This window comes from Nerophis lumbriciformis, linkage group LG02, assembly GCF_033978685.3.
Source record: "Nerophis lumbriciformis linkage group LG02, RoL_Nlum_v2.1, whole genome shotgun sequence".
Lineage (NCBI taxonomy): Eukaryota > Metazoa > Chordata > Actinopteri > Syngnathiformes > Syngnathidae > Nerophis > Nerophis lumbriciformis.
In genome coordinates this window covers 35,887,194-35,899,681 of record NC_084549.2, presented here as the reverse complement: position 1 = coordinate 35,899,681, position 12,488 = coordinate 35,887,194, and the positions used below count along the sequence as shown (strand labels likewise).

The window sequence follows — 12,488 nt, the reverse complement described above, 5'->3', positions numbered from 1 at the left end:
TGGACAAATGTGGATTTATAATCTTATATTTTTGACAGCTAAATATATTGAGGATGAACTACTGCTTATAGAAGTGAGCACAAAAGAAGCTGAAACATTGGAGCAGACGGAAGCCGATAGAGTGAGGTGAAAAAGTCACTCGAAGCGGCAAATGTTGATTTTGGAGACAAGCTATTTCGCCATAAATGGCGTGCTTACACAAAATCAATTGGAAACATCCCGGGCAAGCTGGACCAGACGAACAAATGTCCATCCAGTGAGTCTCACTTTAATATCAATCACGATATACGCAGTACACCAAGCGTGTCATTACAACTACAGTACATACGCTCTCTGGCTACCTCAGCTGTGTACAAACAAAACATGAATTGTGGGCTAATACTTTACAGACACTAATATGTTTGTTCATGTTTTTCAGTTAGTACAGATTGGTGTTCTATCGCAGTTAGAATTACAAACTTAAACGCGTTTCGTGCTGATGTAGAAGCCAGTTTATCTCTTGCCATAGTGAGCTTTTACGGATAATACCGAAGCACACCAATGTGTTACTACGATAGAAACAGAGTTCCTCAGTGTTCGCTCTTACAATAACAATGTCGCTACAGTTTATTATACAGGTTACGGAATGTAAATTAAGTATTATCGACGATTTTTGAATGCATTTTTAAAGTGACTTAGAGGTAGAATTGATTGCTCCCATTAGCTGCATTGCTAGCCACCTAGAACAAGACATTTTTTACATGTGAGAATGCAAAAGAAAAAAAACCTTTGGTCTTTTTGTCTCTCATAATGATTGTGAACGATAGGAAAATTCCAAAAAAGTGCAGTTCCCCTTTACCATAATTAACACATACATTTGTTAATCTTCCTGGCAGATCCCATTTCAGGGATCAAACCCACTACGTCTGTCTTTTTAGATCAGTGGATTCATGCAACGCGCCACAGGGCACGGTGACAATTTCACGGAGTGGGAAGGGGCTAAGAATTAATGTTCGGTGAAACTTCATAAGAAGCATCCTGTCATTCAATAAATGACATTTTACATGCGCTTCTTCATGCAAAATGGGGCCCCCCACGTATCGCGTGACCCTATGCACAGCGCGTGATGATCTGTGTATAGCGTATTTGTCAACAGATTTTTCTGCTTTTACAAAAGGTGAATAATGTATTATTAGATACGGAGCGTTTTATTCTGACAAATAAACCAAACATATTTTGCTTATGTGACATCTGTCCCGCTTTACTGCATCTTTCTGAAATTGGTAAATTTTTTCTGCAGCATTCAAATAAAATAGAAGAATAGGAAATGGGACAGAGCTGCTGGAAGTTGACCAATGACTAAGCAACCTGCATATAGTGGCCGACGGTCTATAGGGTCTCTTTTACAGTTTCTTTTGAGTGGTCACTTTAGACAGGTTTGACTGACCACTAATTGTCTACCAGCTGCTGCAGTATTTGTATTGTATAGCTTGACTACAACAAAACTAATGTTTTGTATATGTACACATTTAAATAATATAAGAAAGAAATGTAAAAAAGAAAAAACAAATGTGTGTAGACAGCAGGGTATTACTTTCATGATTTTATTTTGAAGCTCATTGTGCACTCTGTCATTGTGGGCATGTTTTAATGTTGTATAACTAGACTAGACAGTAGTAACATTTCACCACACTGCTTAGTGAGAATGAGAAAGTTAATGATAATACAACCTGTTTGCATATTTACGGAACAATTTTAATGAAAATGATCCCTGTATGTATCAAATTTTATGTAGAGAAAAGCAGTTGACAATATATTTATATACGGTATGTTAAACTTAATCGTTAGTTTTAATTATAATAGTAATAATTAAGGCTGTCAATTAAAATATTTAACCGCAATAATCGTATTGTTCATAGTTAACTCAAAATTAATTACAATTAATCGCAGATAGATATAATTTTTCATCATTAATAAGTGTACCCTAGATGGATAATTTTCAAGTTTTAACACCATGACTGGACAATTAATTTGCTTTAATGAAATGTGTTTTAAACATTATGCTTTTTTTTAACCAGTTCAACACAAAAAGGACATGAACACGCTTTTAATGAAAATAAAAAAAATTACCTGCACTGTATTTTATATTTTGTATAAATACAGAATTTGTATTGATGCTTTAGAAACACTTGCATTCAGAGCAAGAGCTATGCCTTGTTTAGATGCCAGTTTCACGCATTAATAACACAAAATGTGGATTGTAACAATCATGGTTTGATTCCCTTCGGGTACTTCGGCTTCCTACCACCTCCAAAAACATGCACCTGAGGATAGGTTGATTGGCAACACTAAATTGGCCCTAGTGTGTGAATGTTGTCTGTCTATCTGTGTTGGGCCCAGTGATGAGGTGGCGACTTGTCCAGGGTGTACACCACCTTCCGCTCGAATGCAGCTGAGATAGGCTCCAGCACCCCCCGCGACCCCGAAAGGGACAAGCGGCAGAAAATGGATGGATGGACGGTTTGATTGTCAAAGATGTTTGCTAATGTAAAATGTGATATTTCTACCTGAATAAATGCATCAATATTTACAATACATGTTGTACAAGCTAACCTTCTCTATGTATTAATAGAATGTAATATTCAGCCTGTAAATCGTTCTGTAATTCAGGACTCGTCCAGAACATGTTATAAAATAATTTACACCCCACCCCCCATATTCATCAACTGATGTATTAGCATTTCTTATCACAGAATAACATTACAAAACATCTTTGACAAAGCATGATCGTAATGTAAGACATTTTTATTTTTAATGTAGTTAAACCAGATGTATAGTGTAGCGCTTTTTTTTAAGCCGGAAAAGTCGGGGCGGTATAGCTCGGTTGGTAGAGTGGCCGTGCCAGCAATTTGAGGGTTGCAGGTTCGATCCCCGCTTCCGCCATCCTAGTCACTGCCGTTGTGTCCTTGGGCAAGACACTTTACCCACCTGCTCCCAGTTCCACCCACACTGGTTTAAATGTAACTTAGATATTGGGTTTCACTATGTAAAGTGCTTTGAGTCACTAGAGAAAAAGCGCTATATAAATATAATTTACTTCACTTCACTTCAAAAGTGTATAATTGGTTTGACAAAGTGTCTTGACTTGTTGTGATGGCGGATCAACGGTTTGCAATAAAAAAAAGTCCCCTTTCAACTTCCTGCTTACTGTCTTTCATTTCTGTTGAGCTTTTATGACATCTTACTTACTAAAGCAGTCACAGTAACAATCAAAATTTTATGTAATCAATGCACCCTCGCTATAATCTAAACACGCAAGTTATGGTAAATGGTTTATACCGTATTTTTCGGACTATAAGTCGCTTCGGAGTACATGTCGCACCGGCCGAAAATGCACAAGAAGAAAAAAAACATATATACGTCGCACTGGAGTATAAGTCGCATTTTTGGGGGAAATTTATTTGATAAAATCCAACACCAAGAATAGACATTAGAAAGGCAATTTAAAATAAATAAAGTATAGTGAACAACAGGCTGAATAAGTGTACGTTATATGAGGCATAAATAACCAACTGAGAACGTGCCTGGTATGTTAACGCAACACATCATGGCAAGAGTCATTCAAATAACTATAACATATAGAACATGCTAAACGTTTACCAAACAATCTGTCACTCCCGATCGCTAAATCCCATGAAATCTTCCTCCTTGGTGTCGCTCCTGGTATGCGCCGCTAGCGTCCATTCTTTCTGCTGCTCGATTGCCGTTTTCTGGTGCATATTTCACTACGTCCAGCTTGTAATCTGCAGTATAGGATTTCCTTTTCGGTGCCATTTTAGTTCAGTCCTTCTCAGTTTTTATAAGTTACCGCCAATGTTGCTGTGATCTATTTTAATAGCTCCGGCAGTAGCGTATAGCATATAGCAGTTAGCATTCCAAAACCCACAACGCACTTACTTCTGCCATGACCCGCCCCCGCCGAATTCTTATTGGTTGACGTGTGAGTGACGATTGCTGACGTGTGTGTGACGATTGCGGACATTTTCTTCGTCGCTCACGCGAATGAGATAAATAATATTATTTGATATTTTACGGTAATATGTTAATAATTTCACACATAAGTCGCTCCGGAGTATACGTCGCACCCACGGCCAAACTATGAAAAAAACCTCGACTTATAGTCCGAAAAATACGGTACTTGTATAGCGCTTTTCTACCTTCAAGGTACTCAAAGCGCTTTGACACTATTTCCACATTCACCCATTCACACACACATTCACACACTGATGGCGGGAGCTGACATGCAAGGCCCTAACCACGAAACCATCAGGAGCAAGGGTGAAGTGTCTTGCTCAAGGACACAACGGACGTGACGAGGTTGGTAGAAGGTGGGGATCGAACCAGGAACCCTCAGGTTGCTGGCACAGCCACTCTCCTAACCGCGCCACGACGTCCCCAGCTAAGCACCACCTGAACATCTGAACGATGCACAGTAGTAATTTATTGCAGTGATGTTGTCTTGGCGGAAAATTGTCTTTTCTTGTCAGGAGAACAACTTGCCGTGGCTTGGAACCTGATATTTCCATAATGTACCTTTTTCTTTCTCCATTTATGCTCGCTATTACCCCCGCTTGGGTCTTATCACTAAGCAGTGAACTGCAGCCAAGTTTCCCACTTTACAGCACGGTCCGAGGGTCAAAAGGGACGTGTACGTTAATCGCCCGTTAAAAAAATGTGTGTCGTTATTGAAATGTATAGTTAACGCATTATTTGACACCCCTAGAAATATCACATGAGACCGTGGACTGGGAATTGAGTTGTCAAACAAGTTGGTGACCCAAGCGGTCCCACAGTAAACATTTTTCTGAACAGAGATGAGATAGATTGTTACTTACCCCAGATAGGCAGGTCGTCAATGTACATTTGGTACCAGTAGTGATTCTTTATGGCATACACAAAAGCATCCCGTTTGGCTTTGTCCAGGTCGATTTCACAATATGTCATCTGCAAGACTTCATCTGCGGGTGTGAAAAATGCATTATTTTGTGGGGCATTAAAAAATTGCGTAAAGAAATACATCCACTGTTGGAGAAGCAGCAATTTCTAGGATACCCCACTTTATTACTACAATTGTAAACAAGTACTAAGTAGTGGAATTCTCTGTAGTCGTGGTAATATAAATTGCTAAAAAGACTTTCTTTTTGTCCGTCTAGAGTCCTTTATGTCTACTTTACATCTTTCATCTGTCCTGAAAATATTACGGCTAGAAAAAAGATAAACCTGTCCTCTAGTTCTTTTGACTTACCGGTCACACCGGCTGCACAGTTTTTCCAAATTAAAAATCACAAATCCTCACAAGTTATTATCAGCGTTCCTCACTAGCTTTTTTGTACACACACCTTTTCATAGTATTTAGTTTTGGATGAAAATGTTTGCCTAAAGAATCCTTTGGTTTTCGTATACCGTCTTGGTTATCGTACGATCAAACATTGCTACTAACAAACCAGTTAGTTTGCACGAGGGAAATTGTTCATATCATATCGCATATCATATGATATGAACAATTTCCCTTGTTGATCATTAAAGTTTGTCTAAGTCTAAGTCTAAGAATCAAGTGCCCAGACAAAGAATCGCACGCGTTTATTATTCAGTCTTGTTGTGTTATTAATAACACAACCAATCCTATTGTGTCAAAAACAATGTCTTTATTCCAAATATGTAAGCCTGCTCTTAACTCAGCTTTGTCACCTATATGAAATCATCACCGGTTGACTTCAGTGGTTCTTGGCTAACTAATAACAGTTACAACCATGAGTCGCTATGCTTTTTTTTATTCAGTATGGCTGGAAAATACCCCATCGTTGAGCCAAAAATTTATAAGTGCCAGCACTTGATAAAGAAGGTGAGAAACACTACAACAAATTCAAGAGAGAACTGGGCAATAAATCCATTTTATTGATTAACACAAGTTTTTTTCCCCCGGGAGCTTCCGCCCTACCCCTCATTTTTTAAGCGGACATTCACACACATCGCAACAACATGGCCACTGCTCGTGCAAATGAGAGCGAAAAGCTAGTTCCCAATAAGAGAACTGTGTGGTCACAACACATCATCCATTTTCTACCGCTTGTCCCTTTCGGGGTCGCGGGGGTTGCTGGAGCTTATCTCAGCTGCATTCGGGCGGAAGGCGGGGTACACCCTGGACAAGTCGCCACCTCATCGCAAGGCCAACACAGATAGACAAACAACATTCACACACTAGGGCCAATTTAGTGGTTTGGATTTGATGCAACATACATGGAACAAGTAACTGCACAAAGCACAGTTTGTTTCAAAAAGTCTGAAACAGACGCATCAAGGCAAGTGGGAGAATTGCAATTCTTTATTAAACAAACAATAGCGCAGCAATAAATTAATAATAAATTCCTGCTAAAAGCATCTTACTCTTGTGGAATCATTTACACAAAGCACCATGTGTGATAAGGAGCATGATGGCGAAATATCACCAAAGTGCTTGCTCTGCATAGCTAAAGATGTGGTGCCTCTATTTACAGTCAAAAAAGCCTATGTTTATCCACTTACGAAAACAATAGCACCCTCTTAATGTCAGTATTATTCATTTTGTGTGGAGATTTTATTCAGAACAGTAATTATTTACTTAGTTAGCTTATTTGCTTAGCAGCTATTCACTTAGTTTCCCGAAAGTTATTCTATACAAATCTGTTCTAAAAAAAATAACTTCAAAACATTTTTTAATTTTTGCCAAGAATAAAATGCAGTTTATGTTCATGCTATGTATCCTGTAAATTGTGGCATTGTTTGTCTCTTTTCTATCCACTAGATTTTGATCAAATAAAAGCAAAACTTGTATTAAATTATTTCTGTTATTTTTGTTTGGCTTTTTTGAAAAGTTGGAAATGAACATGAAAAAAAAGATGTTGGCCATATTGCCCAGGCTTAAGTATAATTATCCATTTCATTCATCATTCATATGCATTTAACATTATTTTATACACGTAAAACTATACAGGTTCACTGAAAAAAGTGTTTCATATGTTTTTGTGTCTGGACTAAATTCAATGGATTTGCATTATTTCCTATGAAATACATTGGTTCAGGTTTTGTGCATGTCAGTCCTCTGACCTTTTTGGAACTGAAAACCAATGTACCACTGTAGTTTTATTTTAGTCAAAATCATGATTGGTCTTCAAGAAAATATTGACAGATAAAATACTGACGTTAAAACTGGTGAACAAGCCTCAAAAGGTCAGGACCTAAGATACACTGACACATTTCTTGTCTTGTCACTTCAGATCAGCCTAAGACTTTTACTTTTTAATGCACCAATATTATGACTTGAGTCTCCTTACTTCTTCTATGTAGTATCTATCTTGTATTTGCTCTGATCACACTCTTAAAAGTCCTTTGTAAATTTGACTTATTTCAGATTTCAACTATCCTAACCTTTATCAATTCCAATAATGTCTTTTATCAACATCACGATCCAAAGATCCTGTACTTATTACTATGCCCAAAAGCATATCCTTTTGGTTTGGAGTATTTACATTGGCATAGAAGACTAATATTAGCAACGAAATTTTAATTTCATATTTTGGAGAAAATTAAAGGATTTTAAGTGTGCCTTATAGTCTGAAAAATTCAGTAAAAGGAAACATACCAGCTAGAACTAAAGACAGATAATTAAGCCAGTTCTCTACCAGGAATCACAAAAAAACTTCAGCAGCAATTTGCATACTTATTCCCTCAGTCAACAACATAGTTTCTGATTGATTTATTCTTATTTGTCTAACTTGTTCGTGATTCATATTGCCATGTAGAGGCCAACTCACGCTTATCTCACATCTGACTGCTGATTGGTCAGCTGCTGTGTTCTGTCAATCATTGTAACATTGGCAAGAAGGCTGTCCCAGAAAGCCAATCAATGAGCTTGTGGGGTGTCTAAAAGGGACAAGCTTCAGCCTGAGAGGTTGTCTACTTGGCGCTAGCGTTTGACTTGTCTCCATTCAATAGCGCAACATTATTTTGGAACGTTAAAGAGTGTAGGGGACAAAAACTGCTTTCTCTAAAAATGCACAGTGGAGTAGAATACCTTTGAACATGATGTTAAGGCCGCTGAATTCCAGCTCCACTCCTTGCAGGGCTTCTCCGAGAGTTTCATGGTAATGACTGATGGTCTTCTTTGAGCCCACACAGAAGGGCAAAGAGAAATACTTGTACGTCTCCTGTCGGTTGTGGTAAGGCCCCACTGTGTTCATCCATAATACAACCTCCTCCTTATCTGTGTACTGTAAGAAAAGAAGCACTCTTATTATGAACGCAATGGCACCATACACTTTTCATTGATCTGTTCTTGACATTTTATCAAACACCAGTCTAGGGCTGCAACAACTAATCGATTAAATCTATTAAAATGGATTATAAAAATAGTTGCCGATTAATTTAGTCATCGATTCGTTGGAACTATGCTATGCGCATGTGCGGAGGCGTTTTTTAAATTTTTTATTTTTTTTTAATAAACCTTTATTTGTAAACTGCAACATTTACAAACAGCTGAGAAACAACAATCAAAATAAGTACAAAAACAGTACAAAACAGCGCCAGGGCGGCGCTGAGGCTCCGTCTCATGAGGTGGCGTAAGCTAACCAATGATGTGTCATGTGCAGCTCACGTGACGACGCAGTCTCCTTTGCTGGAAACTAGGGATGTCCCGATCCGATATTTGGATCGGATGCCGATATTTGCCAAAAATTGCGTATCGGCAAGGCATGGGAAAATGCCGATCCAGATCCAGTTTAAAAAAAAACTCCGGTCCGTGTTTTCCAACGCACCGATTTAAATAATACATTCCACTTTTCTGCTGCTCCGTAATTTCCGTTCCGCATTTTCCAGAACACCTTCAACACATCCACAGGTCTGTGGATTCTCACAGTTGCTTTTAGCTGCTGGCATTACACGACAGGCTCTTCTCACTCTTTCCTGTGTCTCCCTCCCACAGACAGCAAGCGCACCTTCTTACACACGTCACATACTGTCACGACATACGTCACATACGTATACGTCCTCCCCGAGCAGAGAGGTAGCAGCATGGCTAACGTTAGCTGTGATGCTAGCGCAGCCGTGCGAGCAACGCTCCCTCTAAGGTGCGCGCCTGTGCAATTGCGCACTGTTTAAGCATCCTCTGCGCATAGCAAATCTATGCCACGCACAAAATCAAATAAAAAAATAAGCGCATAACAATTTTCGACATACGGAGACGACAGAGAAAACAGTTTTCGTCATCATTGTTCAAATATTGTGACGTCTGTCGAGACGCTTACCTCCATTCGGTGCCACACGCCCACACCATCAAAATGCCAAGGCAAAAATTTCCACATCAACACCGTATGAAAAAATTAGTGATTTTTTTTGTTGTGATTTCCTTCTCTGCATGAAAGTTTAAAAGTAGCATATATTAATGCAGTATGAAGAAGAATGTTTTAATGTAGACATGCAAGCCTTGAAAGAAAAATTTGAAAATCAAGACTACATTTCCTGCAAATGGGTGCATTTCTACCCTATATTTTAACTTTAGATTTATTCTCATATCAAACTCTTTTGGCTGTCTTTTTGACACTTACCGTACATCCGGCGCCCCCCTCCACACCCCGGATTATAAATAATGTAAATAATTCAATGTGATTATCTTGTGTGATGACTGTATTATGATGATAGTATATATATGATAGTATATATCTGTATCATGAATCAATTTAAGTGGACCCTGACTTAAACAAGTTGAAAAACGTATTCGGGTGTTACCATTTAGTGGTCAATTGTACGGAATATGTACTTCACTGTGCAACCTACTAATAAAAGTCTCAATCAATCAATCAAAACACATAGAATCATCATACTGCTGTGATTATATGCATCAAGTGTTCATTCAAGCCTAAGGCAAAATATCCAGATATATATTGTGTATCGCAATATGGCCTTAAAATATCGCAATATTAAAAAAAAGGCCATATCGCCCAGCCCTAGTTCAATGATGCCATTTCTGTTTTGTCATGTATAATTTTGTCTATTTTGTGTTTATCCTTGAATAAACAGGTCAGTTTCTTGTTACCAACCATTGTGTATTATTCAAACTCCCCTAATTCAGCTGGCTAGTTGTTATCAAGAGTACTAAAACCCTTTTCAACATGATTCTGACAACTAAGTAGGCTAAATAACTTTAAACTTTAATACATGCTCGGATAGGATAGTATCGGTCAGTATCGGTATCGGATCGGAAATGCAAAAATAATATCGGTATCGGATCGGAAGTGCAAAAACCTGGATCGGGACATCCCTACTGGAAACATTCGAAACATGGCACAGGAAAACAGTACTGATAGTTCAGCGGAAAAACATCTTGAGGTTATTGCTTCAATGGAGAAAAGTGTGCGACCTAAGTCGTCAAAAGTGTGGAAACACTTTACTTTAAAGACTTCAAAGAAGACCGTTTCCTGCAAAATGGCACGGAAGTACAACATTGCTTCAGAAGCACCTGAAAAGGAAACATGTTGGAGCCATGGATGAAGGGAAGAACTCACGGTACGTAACTTTTTAAGTCCATAGTGGCAACAGGCATTCATGAGTTCAGCTTTTTTGTGAGTAACGTTAACGTTATGCCTTTGTTGCAACGCGGGGCTGATAATGCGTCTCCGGCACATTTGACTCCGTTTTGAGAGAGAAAACGCACGGTTACCAATTTCGAAATGAACCTAACGGACAGAAATATCTCAGGTTGGTTTCATAATGGATCAATGTAGCCGGGCCCGATAAAGCTATATAAACATATTTAGATTTGAGTGACGCTTTAGTATAACTAAACGTTATGAAGGTGCTGGAATATTCCATGCTATTATTCAGAGGCAGCCTAAAATTAATCCTTTATTATTCACAACAGAAACGTGTACAATATCTGATTCAGTTCTGATCTGATGAGTTACATTTCTGTGTTATTATAGGTGTATGCTGCACTCCCAATGTCCAGAACATGGTGCCAGTATGTTGGGTTTTTTCTATAAAATACTGGAAAGGATAGAAATGTGGTTTGTCTCGTTTATCCGATTATTAATCGATTAGTCGAAGTAATAATCGACAGATTAATCGATTATCAAATTAATCGTTAGATACACCAGTCATTTTTGTAAATGTGTAAAGAAACATTCTTCGATTTAGTTAGTCATTAGAAGTAAGAGTCAAAGACAGTGACGATGGTGAGGCCTGACGTTAAAAAAAACTAAGTGTTTACAGTACGTATAAAAAGCAGTCACTTGTTGGGTTTTTAATGGACTGGGTCATTTATTTGCTACGGTTTCTATTCAGACATTAGTTTACATTGCAAGATCTAATAACGCCTATGTGAGCCAGTCAAACTTGAGAGTTGTTTCCGCCGGCGAGTGCTTGGTTAGAAAAGGCTGGAGGAGCAAGGAAGCTAACATGCTAGCAGGCAATCGTTTGGCCACACGGGCAGTAAGTGCTGATGCTAGCTAGCTAGCAGCAGGTTCGCAATAATATATTCCATGTAACCTGACGTTAAACGCTAAACAACGCAACAACTGCCACTCGTATCGACGCTTCGACTTCGGCTCGCCGTCGCAGCTAATAGAACGTTAGCATGTTTCACAAAACGTCCGTTCTTTTGAAGAATCGGCCTTTCAAACGCAGCCTTACTGTGTGTTCGTGTTCATCAGCCTCGACAGGTAAAAGGGAGCCCACAAAAGTGAGGAACGCCACGGCTGCCACCTTCCACCTGGATGATCCCATTTCTTTTCAAAGAAAGTGTGCAGAAAGATCGGGGATGTTAGCAACGCGCGGCTATCCCACCTTCTTCCTGGTTGTATGACAGAGGCAATTTTTTTGGGACGCTCTCCGACTCGTACGCATATGGCGTAAGTGTTTTCGCCGAATGCTCATCGGACACGACCCGATTGGCCGAGGTGCGTCACGTGGCTTGGTTCGTCTAATTACACTGGAAAGCGGTGACTCAAGCGGTGAATTACGAAACGCTGTCGGCGCATCTTCCGCAACCTTCAGCCACGTCATCCGACTGCCAAAACCGGAGCTTCACGTTTGCACAATCTGGTACGACAACCGTGTCTCAGTTGGAATGAAGTGGCTCTGTTTACGGTCCGTGTCAACCTGAAGAATGACTGACAATTCCATGCGTTGAAGTGCGGCATGTCAAAGGACGCACATGCAGGATTCACTTTTAACGGGAAAAGTAAATAAAGTCAATACATCCGTTGACATGACGTGGAAACAGGATACGAGTGCATACACAATGAAGCTATTGTTAAAAAAAAAAAAAGTATATCATCTTAATTTACAAAATTGACTAAACTGGATTTGGACTACATTGGGATTTTGTTTCTTAATAATATGAATTTCACAATACATTTCAGCCCAAGTGAGCATTAAGAATATGTTTTATGCGTGAAAATAACATGTTTCAATTAAAT

The 12,488-nt window shown here is 39.0% G+C and overlaps 1 protein-coding gene across 1 annotated transcript in view; it reads right to left on the bottom strand.

The window, feature by feature from the left end:
* The window catches only part of tm9sf3 (transmembrane 9 superfamily member 3), a 36,413-nt gene extending 24,505 nt beyond the window's left edge, over positions 1 to 11,908 (bottom strand). Inside the window, exons 1-3 of the mRNA XM_061961815.2 lie at positions 11,701 to 11,908; positions 8,090 to 8,285; positions 4,875 to 4,997 (exon numbers count right to left, since the gene is read on the bottom strand). Of these exons, the coding sequence (XP_061817799.1) occupies positions 4,875 to 4,997; positions 8,090 to 8,285; positions 11,701 to 11,793 (412 nt within the window). The 5' untranslated portion in view covers positions 11,794 to 11,908. The remainder of the gene's footprint in view (positions 1 to 4,874; positions 4,998 to 8,089; positions 8,286 to 11,700) is intronic.
* Positions 11,909 to 12,488: the final 580 nt, after the last annotated feature.